The 21827-nt window shown below is 42.7% G+C and overlaps 1 protein-coding gene across 1 annotated transcript in view; it reads right to left on the bottom strand.

The window, feature by feature from the left end:
• The window catches only part of nfatc1 (nuclear factor of activated T cells 1), a 45386-nt gene extending 36301 nt beyond the window's left edge, over positions 1-9085 (bottom strand). The window contains exons 1-3 of the mRNA XM_010772553.1: positions 8818-9085; positions 6515-7553; positions 6056-6215 (exon numbers count right to left, since the gene is read on the bottom strand). Coding sequence (XP_010770855.1) covers positions 6056-6215; positions 6515-7553; positions 8818-8836 — 1218 coding nt within the window. The 5' untranslated portion in view covers positions 8837-9085. The remainder of the gene's footprint in view (positions 1-6055; positions 6216-6514; positions 7554-8817) is intronic.
• Positions 9086-21827: the final 12742 nt, after the last annotated feature.

The raw sequence follows: 21827 nt of genomic DNA, 5'->3' as shown, positions 1-21827 counted from the left end.
GGGGGGGGGGGGGTTGGAATTTACTACACATTTTAGGATCCCAATAAACCTGATCAGGATTTTTTGAGCTTCCGGCACAATATATATGCTTTAGTGTTTGGCAAAACCCCTTACTATAAAGACTTATCTCATTATGATGTAATAAACAATATGCAATCAGAGTTGAAAAGGTATTCAGATATGTTTACCTAGTAAAACGAAAGTGCTGCATTTAAAATGATACTGAAGTAAAATGATAAATTGCAGAACAATAACCCCTGTGTAAGCTATTACATATTATATCATGAAATGTTAATACATTTTTTTTAAATGGTTTACATGACATCAAAAGAAAGTCAAATTACTTATTGGTTAATCATCTAAATGCTTCAGCTGTACCTGTATTAACTGTCCTGTAGTTAATAAGTAAACACATTTTATAAAATCTTCATGTTTTTATTTATTTATAATACTTCATTTAAAAAAAAAAAAGCTAAAGCTGGCAATAAATGTATTGGAGGAACAAGTCAATTAGTTTTCTCTGAAATGTAGTAGAAAGTTCTAATAAAAAATACCTCAAGAATAAATGAAAGTTTGGCAATTGAGTGAATTATTTACATTCTAACACAGTATTTAAAAAACAAAACTTAATGAATATACCAAGTTTAAAACTTTGCTGCACTATTTGTTAGGTCTGAATAGGAGGAACTAATATTGATGGCCTGTCAGGGTAAAGTATGATCATTGTTCCCTTTATCAGGAGTTCATGTTCAAAAATATGCATCATAATCTAAAAGTGTCTTTGGTAGAGCTGGCGGCACATGTACTGAAAAATATGTTTGAAATATATCTGATTATAGTGAGTCAAATCCGGCATAAATAATAATAATCATAATAATAATACATTTGATATATATAGCACACTTTAAAGACAAACGTCATCTCAAGGTGCTTCACAAAGCTATAAGGAAAAATAAATAAAAAGATATCTAAAGGAGCATGAGTGGATAAGAAAAAATGACAATATGTAGGTACACCATCAAAGGCCAATGCAAAGTGTTAAAGCAGCAAATGCTGGACCCCACCTAATTACAAAGCGCTGTGGTTGAGATTGCCAGTGCCCACAACAAGAGTGAAAGGCTGGGAGCGGGGGGGCACAGCATGTGATTTGGAGGGTTGAAGAGTCTGCAGCAGCAGGCCTGTGTATTTGTGTAAGGAAATGGGTTGCTGCCTAGCAATGCTGTTTATTTAGGCAGCAGGAAGGAGTGTGATGAAGTGAGGAAGCCCGCTCATAAGGTTTTACTTCTCAAACTGTAATTACAAACAGATTACTGATTATAAACTTTGATTTATTATCAGAGTGAGATACTAAGCAAATAGAAATAATCAAACTTGTTAATGTTACCTGAATGATTTCAGCTGTTCCTGATTGCTTCCAAAGCTTTAAAAAGTAGGCCTTTCTGCTTATGTGAGCATTTTAGGACATAACAATGTCAAAACGGCACTCTTGAAATCAAAAAGCCTCACTGCTCTGTATCATATGCTCCATACAGCAGCTGCAGCAGACAACAGTTGTGATTTGTTAGTGCAATTAAATCCAAATGATACCGCTGCATGTAAAGCCTCCGCTCCTCCACTCAATTTGATATTGGCAATGCAGCACTCCTCTTAGTTCATTTTATCACCCACAAGAGGAATGCGGAGACTCCGGCTGCTCAAGGCACCAAAGACGAAGAGAGAGAAGGGGTGAGGGCATTCGGGGCTCCCTCTCCATTCCTACACTCTTAGAATCAAGAGCTTCAAAAGGGTTCTTCCTGAAAGTCTGAAGCTGTCTTCCCATGACCAGCAGTGAAACGCTGCTGTTCTGTTCCTATGAAGAGAGCGATGCCGCCCGACAAGACAGGATGCTACCCTCAGCATGGCATACACCTCAAAAATGTTTTCCAGTTCAAAATATTTCAACTTTGACCACAATTGCTGTTGACCTTTTGACGTACAACCATTCAGATAAACGAAGAGCCGTTTGAAGCACCGCCAGCCAGCTAGCACTGGAGGTCACAAGGAGGCGTTTTCACCGACAGGCTCTGCACCCTGCATCGCAGTGAGCAAAGAGCATATTGTATGATGTGAAGGCGGATTTGGGATTCTAACCAGAACAATTTGTTTCGAAACAACCTTTTTTCCAAGAACGGGTTCTTTGTAAGACTGAGGAGGAGCTGTTTCCATTGAAATAATATTATTTTGGAATAATCCGTCCTTCAATGATTGCGGCAGTAAAGTGAAATAAAAACGATTTATTAGCTAAGTTGAGGTTAAGGTTACTCTACCCACAATACACAATACATGGAATACCGTAGTTGTTTGCCACATCTTTCATAGAACCATCAGGAAAGGGCTTAAGTTGAAAACGTCTTTAAAATGTGCCTATTCTTAGAACCCCCCTGGTTGGGGTTTAGATAAAACCCTTGGGATATGAAAGGTTCTCTGTGGAACCCCGTGTTTGGATCGTGTTAGCACCTTGAGAAGGTGGAAAGATTCTCAATAAAACCCATAAAGAGGGTTCTTGGTCGGCGTGACAAGCCAAAGAACTCTTACGGTTCTTGTTAGCATCTTTATTTCTAAGAGTGCATCAAAGAGTTTCCCAGCTCTGAAAGGATGATCACACAGACACGCATTAAAATATGCACTGCTTTGTTTCAATTTAGTTGAAAGAGGGATAGTGTGACCGGCAATTAATCCTGTCATGCTTTCTGCTTCACATGATATTTGTTTATTACATTTTGGTCAGAAATCTAAATTTGATCAAGGCCATGAAAATGCACATGACTCCAGAATATTAATCAACAACAATGCACTTGAAACAGCTCTTTCGACAATGGGCTGATCATGAAAGCTGAACTTCAGACAAAGAAGAAAAGACCTCACAGACTTGAAAAGGGGGTATGTCCTCTCCACCAAAGTACAGCATGAAACCCTGAGCATTAACTGTGGTGAGGACTGCACACAGCACTTCAGAGGGGCATACTTTAGTCTGCTGCTGGTGTAAGGACGGGTGTGGTTGAGGCAGGCAGCCGCGATGGGATTGAAAGAGAACAGAAAATAGCTGGCTTAGCTGTGCTGGAGTGGAGAGAAAAGTGTACCACACAGACGAGGACCTTCCAGAATAAACTCTGTAAAGTCTGGGCAGGGTTTGAGTCAGAGGGCGGCGGACGAGCCACAGAGGCTTCGTCAGCCAGCGTCCACAGCAGAGGCAGCAGCCTGTGTGTACCATGTAATCAGGAAGTCACAGAGATGGGGCGGCCTCCAACATCTCCATCACAGCCTGCCAGAAACGTGTGTGGTTTGGTTGCTGCCGCCTCCGCAGGACGCTGCGCGCAATGATGTCAGCCAGTACACACGGGAACTTTCCTAAACAAAGGGAAGTCTGTGTGTTTGGGGTGGTAGCTGGCGGAAAAGTAGGGGAGGGGGGAAGTTTGGGTTGGGTTTAAAAGAGAACACACACTCTCCTTTTCAGCCCGGGTGAGCCCAGACCCCTGTCATTAAATCATTAGCACCTTCTCATGGACAAATACACACGTCCTGTGCAGATGTGAGTGTAGCTGCAACAAAATGCATGTAACAGGTTTTGGTTTCCAAATGTCATATTGGTGCATACTAATATAATGTCACAGCAATGTTAAACTTAAAGCATTTCGAACGATGGCTTGTTGGTGATACAGCAATCCTACTCTGTTCATTCTACATACTAATAGCACATAATCCTTACTATCCCTGTGGTTAAATAAGTATAAACTGCATTTTTTTGCAGTTAGAATAAAAGAGCTGAATCTATTTAACCATTTGTTGTCACAGGAAACTATTTATTCAAATGTATTGTTTTACAAAATCTTTCTGAAGAGGTTTCACCCTCACTAGGCAATATTATAATCTATCACTAATCACATAATGTATTTTTATTATTGAGGACATTTGGAAAGCGCTGTATCATAACGAGTAACTTAACCTTAATTCTCTGTCTAGAGTTGTTTTGTGACTGGTTGTAGAAATGTTTATCTATTTTAGAAATGTTTGTTTTTCTTATTATATTTTTCAAATTGATTAAATATATATATATATATATATATATCAACATTTGTATCAGCATCAGCAACCCCTTATACCTCAGGTATTAAACCTGCATACGCTTCTAATCAATAGAGGAAAATAATTCAAGCTATAATAAAGAGCGCATACACAGCAACATTAAGCTAACGTTGGTGATTGATGTTTCTAGTTCCTTTAGATCAGGGATGGGCAATTTGGATGGTGGTGGGGGCCACATAATGTATGCACCGGCCACCAGGGGGCCGCAGATTCACTTGGAACACACACACAAATTGCATGTAATTGTCTAACTTGAACCTAGCTAAGACACTCTGCTGTTCCTCAGCGCCGCTCCCCCTCCCTCCCGCTGAAATTATAAATAAAAAGTGTATAGTAATCATACATAACACGGCAGGGTCCATGACAGTTTGTTTTCATCTGATTTCAAATAAACAAAGTCTTGGTTTTTAGAATATTAAACTTGTTTCGCCAAATTCAGATGATAAATACAACTTTGAAGCTTGTAAAGGCATAATTACAAGCGACAACTTAACGTCAATGCAGGCATAACAACAGCCGGTGTTTCTTGTGAGTGTTTCCCCGGGAAACAAACACAATACACACAAACGCGTCACCGAACGAAATCATGTACGCAGCTCGCGACGTAACTAGGAGTCTAGTGGACGGTATCAGTACTACAAGTACAAAAATAAAAAAATATTTTATTTGATTAATTACGTTGTTTATAAATTAATCTGAGGGCCGCAAAAAGAGGAGGCCGCCATTTGCCCATCCCTGCTTTAGATGTATTGTCCCAAAATATGTGTAACCTTTGTAGAGGCAAATAGAAGACAACTACTCACACTGTTTTGGATCGTATATTGACTTACTGTACACTAACTCCTGAGGGAAAAATCTATCCCATTAGCTGCTAAATGCTCAACTATGTTTACTAGCTTGTTGCTAACTTCATCTCACTGGCTCTAGCTCTCACTGAAGTATAGCATTATTTACACATCTGTTTCATCCTTTAAATGTTTGCTTAGCAATGTTAGCATTCCCCATTCAAACTACAGGAAAGGGTTAGCTAACGGCACCTCTGGCAGAAAAGTACTCAAAAGTCATTTTATCGGAATTGAAAGCCAAACACAAAAACAACTATTCCCCACATGTGACGAATGTCTGGTTAACTTTTAGAATTATTGTAATGTTATAATAAAATGTCAAAAGGTATAAATTAAACAGACGGCCTGGCTCACCGCTCACTTTGTCCAACTCGGCGCTGCAGACCCTTTATTTATTCAAAGAATGAGGTCAGCGGTGTGCAGTAATGGTTGGTGGACCAGATGGGTTTAAAACCAAAACATATCTGCAGTTGTCCACATTTTTTTTTCTTTAGACACGACCACCAGAGCTACTGTGGTCAAAGCTCATGACTAAGCTCTTACTGGACATGCTACATCACTTTGTAACTGTCTGCACTGCATTCGACAACGCAATGGAAAAGTCTGAGTCACTCTTGTCTGGACAGGAACTGAGTGAGTGGACTGTTCACTCTAATAGCATACCTATGGTATTCCATTCAGAAATGTGACATCTTTTAATAACATAACAGCAAGGCTATGAAACACAAGTTGCCCAAATCTATTTTAACACTAGGTATAAAAAAACAGGAGGTTTACTGTTGAGGCGAGACGCGACGAGGTAAGGAGAAATGGGTCTAATGGCTGCACCATGTGTTGGTCTAATCATCACAGGAAACCAAACAGTCTAGCTTAGGGGTTCTCAACATTGGGTTCGGGCCCCTGAGGGGTAACAGCATCAATCTACAAGATGATGTGAAAATGTTGTTGATTTTTTTGCTTGTGAAAACACTTGATAATTTTACTTCAAAATACTCATATGGCAATTCAAAGACAAAAATAGAGTGTTTCAGATAGATGCTGCTTTGTTTAAAGACATCACAAGATAAAGAAGGGTGAGTTAAGCAGACCTGCACGACGGGGTGTCCTCCTGCCAGGGCCTTCACCGCCCCCCTGCTGCCCTCCGTCTCATAGTGGGCTCGGTGGTGGGACTTGGGCTGCAGATCGACCTTCAGGCTGTACGGCCCCGAGCTGGACGGCAGCTGCCAGTCGAGAGCGGGCAGGGACGGGCTGTCGGGGTGAGAACATGTCCAACAAGTTAACTTAGCAAGGTGGGAGGAGGGCTTATTTTAGATACACTTATCAAGGTAGAATGTGCAGAATGTGAAAACACTGTGATATGCACAAGTTTGGGATAACCCTTTTTCACAAATATGTTTAAACATGCTGTCTCGTCATTAAGTAGTCTGTTTAATGTTTTTATTTGTGTCGAGCAAACAAAAGTTTACTCCCTTCAGGCTTTATTTCAAACTAATTTGACCTCAAGGTGAATTAAGTCTTCTTCAACTCAAACCAGGGCGCTCGCTTACCTGACATATTGCTTTGGCTTGGACCAGGAGTACGGATGCTGCGGCACATCCAGAAACCCTCCGCAGTAGCCCTCCTTCTTTAATGGCATCCGTTGTTCATCCAGACCGAGCTCCCTTGGAATCAGGTCCTCACCTCCAGGCTCCAACTTCAGGCTGATGGTGGGGCTGTGCTCCAGGCTGGTTTTCCGGGCTTTGATGGGGATCCCCTCTCCGAGGTCGGTCACCCCATCTGTGGTCAAGGCATTGATGGCTGCCAGGATGGCCGAATTGGTGTACTGGTTGGTGTTTGGCAGCCAGCTTTCCTCTGTGATACTGAGGCGAGGGGAGGCCTGCGGGGAGAGTCCAGGGGAGTGATTTGGTGAGTACGGGTATTGCTTGTGCGCTGGTCCGTTGCCGTTAAAGCTGTACTTCCTCTTTGCACCACAAGGGGAGTTTGGCCTGGAGCCGCGCTGACCCATCCAGGTGTCGTCTGTCACGCTTGTGCGAGGAGAGGTGGAGGGGGAGTTGCGAGGAGATCCACCAGAGGTGAAGCCATCCCCTGGCAGGGTGAGGGTGGACCCCTTGGGGGACACAGAGGGCGACTGCCAGGGAGAGTTCTGGGGCGAGTTGTCGTAGTTGTAGGAGAAACTCGACTCGTAGGAGGAGGCGTCGGAGTGGCCGCTGCGGGATGAGATGCTGCTGGCCGGGCTCAGGCAGCTGGGGTCTCTGTAACTGTCTGCACTGGGGAGGGTCAGCGTCACTATGGAGTTGACCCGCTTGGCAACAGGAAGGTTGGTCTCCTCCACCTCATCCTCAGGAAACTGACTGTAGGCTGTGATCTCGATGCGAGGGCTCTCAAGGGCCGGGGCCCCGTTTGGGCGGACGCTGGAGGATGAATAGTAGCCGCCCGCTCTCATGTCCTCCTGGGAGTCGTAACTGTGAGGCTCTGTGACGGAGACAGATATAGTGGGGCCGGACTTGAGGCTGAGGTACTGGGAGGGAAGACAAGGGTTGCCCAGTGGGAGGGAGAGACTGACATTTGGCGTGTAGCCATATGCATCTGGAAGGCAAACAGATTGACTTTGTTACCATGATAATCAAACACACATTCACTGGCACGCTCACTGAGTGGGACACAGCTGCCAAGTGGAGTCTTATGAGAGCTGCATAAGAGGTGTTGCCTAATGGCAAGAGAGCTGCTTGACTACCAGATTTGGCCCTGGCTATTTCCTAATGCATTCAAGTTAAAACTTGACTTAATCACACACAACATCCCTGAATGGATCAAATTATACAAAGCAGAGTTTGGTGACACGGATAAAGGTGCCAAAAATAACTCCAGACTAAAAATAACTAAAGCCAAACACAGGTGGCTTTTTTACCACTTCTCGATGCCAAATGTATGCCACTTAATGCACATGCTGTAGCTCATAAACGCTTTTGTTGGCTGGTTTCATGACCCAACAGCCATTGAAAATAAACACAGGAGGGACATGTTTAGTTTATTTGCATGCTGTAAAGCTGCATGCTGTACCCAGCTCGGGGGAAAGCTCATGGTCTTGTGCCAAAGCTCCCGCTGGGTCATATGAAACTCTGCCTGTCTGTGGCAAAGGCTGAGGTCACAACCAGGGGCATGGGGGGTGGGGGGTGGGGGGGACATGGGAACAGGAGTTGTGGTTACATGCTGCATGAAGCTGGGTGAATGTGCCCACAGTGGAGCACGTTGATATGGATGGAGATGCAGACAGACAGTCACCACAGCTCCTGTCTGCTGTGAATTAAAGAAAATTAGGGGCCCGCCATAAAGACTATGACATCAGTGCAGCACCATGTGAATCCTTGTAATAAAAGAAAATGATGCTTACATTTAATTATGCTTGTGGTGTGTGACACAGAAGCACTGAAATGTTTATTTTCTATAATTAAACTGCTGCCAGTTAGCTGACAGGTAGCCTGAGGGGCTATGCCATCAAATGACTAGAATCACCCACTATTTTACCCACAATTCCATGTCAATTAGTAGCAAAAGTTACATTCTGACTATTTTAGGAACACTTTTTAGTCTCGAGTGGCTCACAGAAGCAGAACCACGCCCACCATGCCCAAATCATAGGGAGGGGCGCACAGTGTGTATCTCCACCACTGGTTTAACTGCACTCTGAATACAGACATTTAGCAGGGCAAAGTGCTGCTCGTTCAATGTAACATCACAGCTCCATGTATCACATCCGGGTGTAAAGTGTCAAAAATGTAAGAGAAGTTAAATAAATGCACTGTTATAATAAAAAGGAAAGCATTCTGAAATGAATAAAAGTCAAACTTACCCTCTTCTGCGGACTTCATTTTCTTCTTCGTCTGGAATCAAACCGCTGCAGATGCCTAATCCATATAGCGGAGTTTATATATTCCACAGCTGTTGCTCAGGATCCACACGCACTGTTTCACCGCTAACAGACAACGAGATGAGAAAAAAAAGTCGCATCCAAAAGAAAAAATGCGAATACAAATATTAAAACATGTGGAATAAGTTCATGGTCATAAAGCTATTTCCGTCGCGGTGTGGAGACGCGGGGGACCCTGGCTCTGCTGCTGGCTGTGACGCACTGCTCCGGCGCACGGAGGACTTCTGCGCTTTTAAACTCGGGGATCACCTCGGCGGCGGCGCACCGCCCCTCTCCAAACTCTGACGCACACACACATGGCCGTTTACAGGACGGGTCCAATGGAGATCCTCTCTCACTGGGGCTTCCAGAGGAGAAGGAGGCCAATTAGAGAAGCTGGCGGCAGTGAAAGCCTGAAAGCTCCTAGATGGGTAAAATAAGCCCTCGCGACGGGAGAGTTGAATACAAACCTCCAGTGATTGGAACAAACATCCTGTACACTGCCTGCTGGTGATCATGCTGGATAGAGCCAGGTTCAGAGGAGGAAGAAGTCACTGTTTAGGAATACTCTGTTACAGTAAAAGTCCTGCATTCAAAATGTTACTCAAGTAAAAGTACAAAAGTATTAGCATCAAAATATAGTTCCAAAAGTAAAAGTAGTCATTGTGCAGATTGGTCCATTTCAGAATAATATATATGATATGTTTTATAATGATTGATCATGAAAGTGTTCTCAAAGCTGGTAAAGGTGCAGCTAGTTTGAATGACTTTGTATACTAAAGGGTAGCTTGTGGATTTACTCCAGGTGGAACTAAAGTCTGATTTAACACTTGATTAGATTTCACATCATTCATCCAAATCTGTAAAGTAACTAAAGGTATTAAATCAGGGTCACAGGTTCAAACCCCACTGCAGTCAGCATGTCGTTGTGTCCCTAAGACACTTCACCCCAAATTGCTCCTGTGGTGATTGTCCACAGTATTGAGTATGTAAGTTGCTTTGGATAAAAGTGTCTAACAAGTGACATGTAATGTAATGTAATATTAAATAAATGTAGTGAAAGTACACGATTTACCTTTGAATTGTAGTGGAGTAGGCCTACAAGTACAAAGTAGAAACATTTTTAAAAACTCAAGTAAAGTAGAAGTATTTAAAAATGGTACTTAAGTAAAGTAGGCTACTTCTAAATCTTCTTAGTTATTTTACAGGCCAGGGTGAACATCCTTGAGAATAAACAGTGGAAGGGTTAAACACCATGGTTTGTTGGGTGGCAGATGTTAAGAGAAACTATGTCCCCATTATCCACGGCTGACTTAATGAGCATGAAGGACATTAATCTGGAGTTTCCACCCACTTTATCTACAGAATCTGTTCCTCTTGGCAGCGTTTTCAAAGGAGCCATCACTGCTGCTGAGAGACACTGTACCCCAAATCAAGATTTATGAGCGGGCTAATCCTCACAAGCGTTTTTACATTAAACTGCTGCCATTTTCACCCTGATAGAGCCATTCATCATCTGGTTATACAGCTGTCGGATGTTCAGTTAAAGACTCCTGGGTTTTTTTTTTCTCAGATTGCAGCTGAGAACAGGTGAGTGCAGGGAAACATGCCAGAACATAAAGCTAGAAATGCTGCTTCACATGAGGTTATTGCAAAGGCAAATAATTGCTTTCCACTTCCTCCTGACAGACTGCACGTCTGCGGGCCACACAACGCATAATTATCCATACTTTCATAGAAGTACTATATAAAAATCAAGTCATATACCCAGTCATTTGACACGCCAAACTGAGAATCTTCACAAAGTTTTCCACATGCCGCTCTCTGCGGTTGGTGCATATTATTCAGCCTCTCTTCTCCACGCAGGCCGGGCTGAGGCTATCTTTGGCAGGTCTGGATCTCTCAGCAGCTGGCAGCAGGCTGGTGCTTTTTCTGTGATGACAATAGTCACTTGCTGGCTCTCTGAGAGTCTGTCCATCCCTGGAGGTGGGNGGGGGGGAGCTACATGGCTGCACTAGCGTCTTATCAGCTGGCCCTGTTGGTGTGATCCACTCTCAGCAAGAGGAAGGGTGAGGATGTGTCTCAGATAAAGGTCATAGCCCCTTATTGTTTTTTACATCTGTTGTAAAGCATGTTCCATCTGGTGTGGTACATTTGTAGTATGCTTACAGTATTTCATTTTCTTTTGGGACTTCTGCATGTCATATGTTTTAGGCGGGATGCATATATAGAGCAATTCATAAGTTGCAGACAGAGCTTTTTTTTAAATATCACCTCAGACAAATATTATTTATTTGTCAAAAAGACAAGCAATGTCCCTTAAATGCCTTCCCTCTTGAGTTGATTGATGTAGCGGTAAAGCAACTGATGGCAGTTATTAGAGCCTCAATAACACAAATTAAAATGTACTAAGACTGTGGTTGAATAGTCAACACAAATGTTGTCCTATGTCTTTTCCTAACCACTCTTACAGCACTTGACCTTAATGGAAAACGTTACCAATTCAAGGAAATAGACAACTGGGATACTGAGAGAATCACGTGAGAATCATTTAATTATGTGATGGTCCTTTGGTTGACGAGTATATTCCAAAAAGTCTAACAATTATAAATTAGCACTAATAACAAGATACAGCTGAGCATGATTATTATAGTAATCCAGATAAATCACTCAAAGCCACAAATGTCCACCTTCTCGTGGCGCGAGAGGAGTAAGGTTCCATTCACTGGGCACCATTAATATCTGTGTAAAGAATCCTCCAACAGTTATTGAGAGGCTTCAGTCTGATCCAGAGCGGTGGACTGATCATCCAATTTATATTCTAAGAGCAACCACGCAAGTGTGGCTAATAATTCATACTATAAAGTAGAAAACATGTATGGGTTAATAAATGTATTTCAAAAGCATCTGCATGTACCAAATAATTGTATTATATAAAAGTTGAGGGCCTGTATACTGGGGCTTGCTACCCGTGGAGGGCTGTGAAACTGGACTTGGACCATTTACTGCATGCCATCCCTACTGTCTCCCCTTCCAACTCTGTCTCTTAAATAAAGGCACTGGTGGCCCTTACAAGAAATTAAAAAAAAGTTACATTTTATCTCGGCTTCTTTTACTGAAAGAATGGCACCTTTTGACATGTCTCATTGTAAAATACTATGAAAGGTGAAAAGACAGAGCAAAATACCAAGAAACAGCAAGTTCTGTCATGAAAGATGTAGATTTGACTTGTTTGTGAGGTGCAAGCTTTCAAATTCAAACTGCTTCTGTAGTTCTTTCCTAAACCGCGAATACACAACTGCACGATTATCCTCAAAATAACACTCTATCCCTCCTCCTACTGGCATACTCATACGGACGCTGTTTCAGACATCAGCTCTTGATCCATATTTGTCTCCATTGTGCAACCCCACATCCAAAGCAATATTCCCTCCTCACCCACTGGGATGTGATTCTGGACGAGCCCCCACCCCCGCATCCGAGGATCTGAGGGAGTGACGACACTTGTGAAATCCTATCCATCTGTTTCATCATGGGGACGTGGCTCGGTGGCTCCCCAATCATCTGAAGAACCCCACACGTTAGTTTGACCTCATGGAAATCTCTCATGGGATCTGGGGGGCCTGCAAGGGGCAAAGGGGGGGGGGGGGCTCCAAAGTTATGTGTAACTGAAACATGTGCTGCAGTAAACACTTCCACCCGTCTGCAGTTAATAAATAGCTCCTCTGCTGATTGACTCGTGGACCCTCGTACGTCAGAGCGGAGCTGGTCTCGTCGTCTCTCTGGGCAGGCCTGGTGCTGGTTAGCAGACACCGTGGTAACAGACACACAGACCGGATGGACCCAGAGCCACAACTGAAGGAAGAGCACAGCAGATAATGAGAAAAAACAGCATCGTCACGCGTTGATAATGTAGACAAGGCAGAGTGGACTGTGGACTCCCTTTGATATCAACAAGCTGCTTTAACTGCTGACACAACAGACGCTGAATTTATTCACTATTGGAGCTGTTTTTAGTTATCATGGGACGAGTCTTAATGAAGTCTGAGGTCAGTTCAGAAAAGTTAACATGAATAATGGAGTCTACTCGATTCCTGCTAGGCACCAAACGTTAGACAGACAAAAGGTCTATTCCACATGTGCATATACAGTATATAATATACTGTATTTGCATTTTGGCTATTGGTCCACAAACAAACTTTGTTTTATTTAATTCAATACATAACTTTTGTCTTGCAGGGTGAAGCTTTTCCAAAACTCGGTTTCCAAAACTGAGTTTTTGGTAACAACTGTGCGACATAAACTCAAGCAACATATTATGCAACGACAGATGTGGCAAAAAACATTTAACATGGTTGAATATGAAGTAGATACTATCTCTTTCACTTTACAGAGCTGTGAGAGTCCCTGGACCCGGAAGTCAATCTTTTAAGGTTACTACATGAGTAGTAACTAAATAAGACTCCTAGACGCCATCAGGTCAAATGTAAGCATGCTGGTAACATGAATTCATGGTTCTCAGTTTAGCCTTCCGTTAGCAAATCGAATTTGAGCTTCGACTATTATAAAAGTGGTGTTAATATCTAAATATGCCAGCACTCTATTAAGGAACAGAGGTGTCAGAATGTGCTATTGAGGTCACTGCTAAATTATCCAACACCCCATGACTCTGCTGTCAACTTGCCGAATTTGGACCTGTATTGTGTGTGTTTGTGTTTGGCCGAACCCCACTGCTGGCCTCAAGAGCGCTTTAATTGTGTTTCGCACTTTCGCGTGTTTCACAACATTCAATGAGAGGACGATATTTCCTTTTAGAACAAAGTAGAAAGACAAAATAATGATTTAACATATCTGTTTACATGTGGACTAGGGAAAAGTTAGCAGCTAGGGTAGGAGGAGACCAAAAGAGAGCTTAAAGAAAGTGAATACTTAACACACATTCATCAAGTGTCACAAAAAAGGCTCCAAATAAGTGCTAATGGTGCTCTGAATCTGCTGGATGTTTAAACACGCCACTATACACAGTATTCAGGGTGTAAGGCAGTGATACACAGGGCAGTTGTTGGGCAACTTGGATAGAAGGCAAAAAACTGACTCACTTCAATCCCGCAGGAACATCCTGTCACCATGAAAACTGAACAGACACACTTTTTTTCTTGCCATAACTTCCAGGGAACGTCATTTTACCCAAAAGATTTTAGATGTTTGACATGTCAAAATATGTTTTTGCCATCATAAAGCTGTCGCATTATAACTGTAGCAGGTTTCAATCCCTTGATTCAAAGTGTGTTAACAGTGAGTCCTTCACACTGAGCCAATGTGTGACCTTCACTGTGAGCTAACAGAGCCGCTCTGTGAGGACAACACAAACACATAATAACAGATCCTCTATGGTGCAATACTTTTGGCTATTGACACAATCACATTGCTAATTTAATCACACTGTAGATCATCTTAGGGACACATTTAAATACTTGTTTTACCCCGCGTCACTGTGATCCTAACTGCATTGCTCTCTGAAGTTTGGCCTGGAGTATCATCATGTTAAGCTTCAGAGGGGTAAAGTACGGGGTTGGGGTGGTCTTACTGTCACAAACCCACACATTTTTGTCGTCCGCCATCCCGTATATGGCCACTGCCAAGTTTGCGAATAATCTGCCCGGTATGACGTGGTTTGGCGGCGGCGAGGTGGAAAAGACCTCAGTTCGCCTTTCTTTCCACAGCTCCAAACCTCAAAATCCAGTGCCTGGCTTTATTTGCGTCTGAACAAAAACACGATGGAACATTGGACGCCATTGTAAGTTATTCATAAAGTAAGAAACAACCCAAAATGCTGGCTTTCCCACTGCTGAATCACCTGTTTGTTTTGGAAAAATGAATTGGAAGGAAAGTAAAACAAATATTACTGTACTTCTTTGTGTTTTCTAAGCCTGCTCACACCCCCCTCTGGCCACATGTGCACTCATAATTGCTATTTTATAAAGTGTTTCTTGATGTAGAATAATAAAAGAGTATAAATAGTCTCTATAACCACGAGTTGAGTTCAGTCTGTGCCCAGAAAAACAGTTTCAGGGGACATTAAGTAATGCGCAACCACTTTTGGCGACCAAAAACAAAAAGAAGAAAGAAATATCGCTAAAACTTCAAAAAGGCTATGGCACAGCCTCCAGTGACCTGACAAGACACGAGAGAGGAGGAGAAAGGTGGAGCTGAAATCAAACCAACATGTGTGGTGTTACACATCACCACCAGAAACAAGTTGTGGAATGTTTCTAAATTACTTAATTATTGTAGTTAAGTACACATTTGGGTTACTTGTACTTCCATTTAGTATTATCACATTATACACTATATACTTTTACCCCACTACATTTTGTAGGCAAATGTACTTTTTACTTTACGTCATTTATTTTCAAGCACTGGTTACTAGCTACTTTAAGTTTGTTCAAATAAAAATATTAATCAACTAACCTTTTTATTATAGGTTAAGCTCCCCAGCAGTATATAAAGTACATTTAATAAACTAAATGTGTACCAGGTCCAACATTGAAGTGATAAACACAATAAGGTATTAATAATTAAAATACATTATTAGATGTTAAGTTGAATACTCGATTCGGATTGGTCAATTTGGACATTCAAGAGGTTGTTAATTCTTGGTAACAGACTGCTGCTAAGGAGAGCGGAACGTCGCAAGGGAAGATCAAGGGACTATTTGCAGTCATATCAATCGGCAGAAAGAAGTCCGGTAAATTGAAAAAACATAAGTTTTCATCCATCAGAAAAAACAGTGGAATTATTTTTTAATATAATGTTTTCATATTTGCAAGAGCACAACACTTTGGATTCAGGATGGCTAAACTGTCCCCAGTAAAGAACAGAACAAGAGCGCAAGAGTGCAAGATAAGGAAAGACGTTAAAATCAGCTCCTATCGTCTTTTCAAAACCATTATTCCTTGACCTCTGTGTGTGACACACAGGGGTTAAGGAATAGTGGTTAGGAGTATTCAAAAGGTCTTAGGAAAAGAAGACAGGGCTTCAAGAAAATCCGACTGCACTTACACTATCTGACACATTAATGTGCCTGTGGGGAAATTAGAGTTTTCTATACAGAGCATCTAGATACTTTGCACCGCGTGCTCTTATGGTGTGGCTTTATGTGGCTTTATGGACATGGACAACATTGAAAAATATATTCTTCATTAGGTTGGAACTGCAATCAAAAAGTTAGGTGGAACTTAGTGTTGTCACTCTCTGGTCCACATGTGTTAATCATCATAAATCCCAATACGTATCATTGTATGAAAATATAAAAAAAAAAAATACAATTGTATTTGTCATAAACGTGTTAGGCCTTAACATCTATCACTGTGTATCACCATTCAAACATGTTTAGAAAAGTTAAAGAAAAGCCACGCAGCTCAGTTAACAATTTGAAATGTGAACTTTATTCAGTAGAAAAGACACTTTGTCAAGTAATGGTATAAGTTGTCAAATGTTTAATAAGCACCGTAACTTTCATAATACGCATTTCTCGGTCACGATCGGTTGTTTCCGTGAATGGCCGATTCTTGTGTCATGGCAAATGTTGCGGCCGCAAGGCATTGTGTGGCAGCATTTTGTCTTTCCTTTCGTGAAGGAAGGTCCAGTGTTTCCTAAGCTAAATGAGGTTCTAAAGGAAGTTTTAAAGCTCCTTTCCTATCATCTAGAGAATTTGAACACCTCTTACCATGGCTGACGCTGAGGTACATCCGGGTCATTTCACTCCATCAGGAACCTTCCTGAAATAATCTGAAAACGTATACGCAACCGTGGTCTGATTACAGACTGGTTAATGACAAAGAAAATGTGAACTGACATGTCACAGAAAACCCTCGATCAGTGCATTTAAGTTACATTGCTGTTGTTTGCAGTTCCAAACTTTGATAAGCCTACTGCTTAAAAAGGTCCACTCTACTAGTGGACCTTTTTAAACTTTAGACTTGTGAAAAGGGATCCTGATCGCCATGTTTTTTTTTCTTTCTTCATTAATTACCACCTTGCTGCTCATTATCCCTTAAATAATTTAACATACAGTATATGATTCTGAATGGTTTCATGGAGCATTAGTACTTTTATTATACTAATACTATCGATGATAATACTTTTAACAAGTACCATTTTCAATGCAGGAATTGTACATGTAACTGAGTATTAAACACTTTTATATTCATCCATCCATCCATCCATCTTCTCCCGCTTATCCGTGGTCGGGTCGCGGAGGTAGCAGTTCCAGCAGAGAGCCCCAAACTTTCTTTTCCCTGGCCACATCAACCAGCTCTGACTGGGGGATCCCAAGGCGCTCCCAGGCCAGCCAAGAGATATAATCCCTCCACCTGGTCCTAGGTCTACCCCTTGGTCTCTTCCCAGCTGGACGTGCCTGGAACACCTCCCTAGGGAGGCGCCCAGGTGGCATCCTAACTAGGTGCCCGAACCACCTCAACTGGCTCCTTTCGACGCGAAGGAGGAGCGGTTCAACTCCGAGTCCCTACCGGATGACCGAACTTCTCACCTTATCCCTAAGGGAGACACCAGCCACCCTGCGGAGAAAACCCATTAAGTAAAAGATCAGAGTACTCCTTCCTCAAAAACACTCCATCTATTATGCAGCTTTGGTTCCTGCTTGACTTTAATTTTGAGATTTGGACGGCTAAATTCTCCCCACCTGATGAGTCACTGCTGTTAATCAACTTAGTATTTATATTACTGTCAGTCTGAGGAAGTAGGGAGTCAATATCTTTCTTTTTGCATCTCTAAAGAAGGACTGTTTGTGTTTCTGTTTGGGTAAGTTAGATATTTTGTTGTTGACCCCCCCACAGCACCACACCCCGCCACCACCCCTGCTCTCTCTTACAGGCAGACTTCCTGTCTCCCATCAATGTTCCCCTTTTTCTGTGCCGCTGTGACAGAATCCCCTGCTCTGTTTCCTGTTGTGAAAGCCCGTTGCCTGGTTACAGCCGGGGGAGGAGTTTTCAAAGCCGAGGGAGCGCCTGTAGAGGGCCGGGGGGGGTTCATGTTCCCCCCCTGACGTCCCAAAGCCGGCATTAACTGGGGCAAAACGCTGAGCAACAGCCCCCTCGAGGAGGCACACAGCACTTTAGCATCTCGGAGCTGTTGGAAACGGCTCCACATGCCCAAGGTCGTTCACATGAATCAAGAATGGAGCGAGTGTAGGGAAGTGTGTTGCTGTGGGACACGCTGAGGAACACACTGAGGCAGTTTGTCCCCACATGATCCCAGGATAAATAACATCCTTACAAAAATCTTCACTGATTCGCTCTGGTTAGAAAATAAGTTTACATTTTAACCTGTTAAACCCCGAGCCTGTTTTTCAGGTTTCAGGCTCGAAAATGACATTCCCAGAACAAATGACCATATCTTCCCTTCCAAAAGGGTTAAATTAATAATCTTTTTTCTCAAAGTAATGATAAACCTGTCAGTTGGATGTAGAAAAGTCAGATTCAATATAGATGTTTTTTATTTTAAAGAAAATTCAGATTGAACATGGTAAAAAACTGTAAATTATAGTGTCTGTCCAAAAAATATTTTGTACTTATAGTGAAAACTAACCTTGGATGAAGAAAAGTGTGCAAAGAGAATAAACTGTATCACGGTCCAAAGTCAGAAAGCAAATAATTTATGATGAACTCAGAACATTTGAGACCACAAACCCATCCAAAGTGGGAGGAATAACTAAGGGGTAATGTACATCAGGGCGGTCATTGAGGAACACAGAACACCAACATGGTGATCAGGATCCTTAGGTAAATTTAAAGGTCACCTATTATGCAAAATCCACCTCTTCATGTCTCTTCCCCTCTGTGTAAAGAGACTCTGAGAGTTTCAGGAAAAATGATTCTCTCTCTTTTTGTCCTGATCCATTTATATAAAAACCTGATGTTGGCCACTTCATGTCATAACGATTTTTTTGGCTTGTGTAACCATTAGCCCCCCCCCCCACCTTATCACCTGAGTCTCCTCCTAGAGCACCATTGTGTTCATTTTAACCAAATATCTCTCATACCCCTTTCACACCAATGCGGTTCCAGGGGCGGTTCGGAGCTGGAGCTTGAAAAGCACCGTTTTTTCCTGTTCACACCGCAGCGGAGCCGCCTCTAAGCTCCGGAATCCAGTTAGTTTCGAGCACCAAAAAGTTGTCCATCTAGGAAGCAAGCACCGCATACGTCACGCTTACGTCGGAGGAGGCGAGATTAACCTGAGCTAAAAGTTAAAGGCAAGTATGACAAATAAGAGTTGTAACAAGCAGTAGCATTGAGCAAAGTGACCAGAACTTGTAAAAAAAAACACACTTTATAAAGTCAGGCAACACTAACCAGGCTTCGTGTGATTCTGTTTATTTGTACCTTACTTTGACCATCCGTTCGCAGTTATTGAACATTGTCGAGAGCCGTTTTGTTTTAGCAGCTATCGGATGGAATCAATACATGGGCTGCACAGGTTGTCATGTCCGACTATCACAAGTAGAACCATAATGAAAAATACGCCGGTAAAATGTGCCTGTATAGAAAACGGCTTATGTCACAATAGGATAGCAACAACAAGTAGTCAAGTTACAGTCAGTTTAGCTTCGGTTGCTATGCTAACATCACCCATTTTATACCAGAGAAACTTTCATAACAGGGAGGCGTGTGGTGCAGTGGGTTGTGCGTTGGTGTTCGGTTCAGGGGGTCACAGGTTCAAACCCCACTGCAGTCAGCATGTCGTTGTGTCCCTGAGACACTTCACCCCAAATTGCTCCTGTGGGGATTGTCCACAGTATTGAGTATGTGTCGCTTTGGATAAAAGCGTCTAACAAGTGACATGTAATGTAATAACAGCGTTGTGATGCCAAACAGCGTCAATTCAGACTGACACACATTTACTTATGGGGAATTGGGGATATGTATGAGCTGCTTGTGTGAGAGTCGGACAGTGAATACTTTACAGCGGCCACTGCTGTGAGTTAATGGGGGAATAAACTCCTGTGGAAGAGCAGCCAGCACTGCAGCAGTCGGTAAATGCCGCTGAAACACATTAATAAACAATGAACTAAGGCACTCTGGAGAAAAGCATAAGGTTGGAGAAGTCGTTATTTAATTTAATCTGGCTTCGTATGATTAAAAGCAACACGATCATCGACCCGAGCGGCAGTCGCCATATGTTGTTGTAGTTAAACGTGAGCGCAACCAGTCGGGCTCTAGTGTGTGAAACAGACGGGAAGCTGACCGAAGAACCGTTCTGACAGAAAAGTATAGACGGAGCAAACGGAGAAATCTGGGTGAAAGGGGGTATCAGAGGGGCGTGGGAGTGGCCCGTTATTTTCATCTAAAGTAACAGACAGAGAATCCGCACTTGAAACAGGGCTGAAACACGAGGGGATAGGATGGGCTGCAATGACTGTTTGGTGTTTAGAGCGGCAAAACTTCAGAGCACATGTTTTATATATACCGAGACCTATAATATAGTTGATGAAAAACAGTATAAATAGGACCTTAAAAAAACGTATCTAAGAAAATATCGTATGCTTCCAACTAGAAAAAAGAGTTCGTTCAATGGCTGGAACTGGCAAGTTTGCTGACTATCAGTGTTAACCTAATATGGACGGCGCACGGACGTTTTTCCCCCTAAAGTGTTTTCTAATGACTGGCTTAGCGTTCACATGATGGTTATTATCCAATTAAACCAGTGCCGAACAATGCCCATGCTGTGGACTCGCTTCTACTGCTTTATGCCGTTTTTCCACTTTTGGGTCCATTTGCCTATCAGTTTGTTAAACGAAGTGGACGCTCAGCCACTGTTTTCCCCCTACAAAGGGATTTTTAATGCTGGCTTTTGCGTTTAAATGATGGGGTGTTATCATTAACCAAGCCCCCCGACACAATGCACATGGTCTGGAGCTCGCTGGGGTCCTGCAAACACTTAATACACTTTTGTCCATTTGCCTATCAGTTTGTTGAACGAAGTGGACGCAGCCACTGTTTTCCCCTAAAAGTGATTTTTATGCTGGCTTTTGCGTTTAAATGATGGGTGTTATCATCTAACCAGGCCCCCCGTACACCAACTGCACATGGTTTGGAGCTCGCGTGGGGTCCTGCAAACCACTTTAATCACACTTTTGTCCATTCTGCCTATTCAGTTGTTAACGAAGTGGACCGCCAGCCACTGTTTTCCTCCCTAAAAGTGATTTTTAATGCTGCTTTTGCGTTTAAATGATGGGTGTTATCATTAACCGGACCACCCGACCACAATGCACATGGGTCTTAGAGCTCGCTGGTGGTCCTGCAAACACTTTAATCACACTTTTGTCCATTTGCTATCAGTCTGTATACGAAGTGACGCAGCCACTGTTTTCCCCCTAAGACAAGTGATTTTTAATGGTGGCCTTTGCGTTTAAATGATGGGTGCCATCATTGAACCAGGCCCCCGACAGTGCACATGGGTCTGGGAGCTCGCTGGGGTCGCCGCAATGCTTTTAATCACACCTTTTGTCCATTTGCCTATCAGTTTGTATAAGCCAATTGGACGGAGATCGCGTTCTCCTAAATAAGTGATTTTTAATGATGGCTTTTGCGTTTTAAATGGATGGAGTGTTATCATTAACCATGCCCCCTCCGACACAATGCACATTGGTCTGGAGCTCGCTTGGGGTCCTGCATATGCCGTTTTCCACTTGTCCAGTTTGCCTATCAGTTTGTTAACGAGCAGGGCGCAGCGCAGTCCACTGTTTCCCCCTTAAAAGGGATTTTTAATGCTGGCTTTTTGACGTTTAAATGATGGGTGTTATCATTAACAAGGCCCCCGACCACCCAATTGCACACTGGTCTGGAGGCCGGCTGGGTCCTGCAAACACTTTAATTCATCCACTTTTGTCCATTTGCCTATTCAGTTTGTTAACGAAGTGGACGCAGGCCACT

The sequence above is a fragment of the Notothenia coriiceps genome, unplaced genomic scaffold (assembly GCF_000735185.1).
Source record: "Notothenia coriiceps isolate Sejong01 unplaced genomic scaffold, NC01 NC01_scaffold00011333, whole genome shotgun sequence".
Taxonomy (NCBI): Eukaryota; Metazoa; Chordata; class Actinopteri; order Perciformes; family Nototheniidae; genus Notothenia; species Notothenia coriiceps.
The sequence above is the reverse complement of the archived record's forward strand: the minus strand, read 5'-3'. Positions and strand labels throughout refer to the sequence as shown.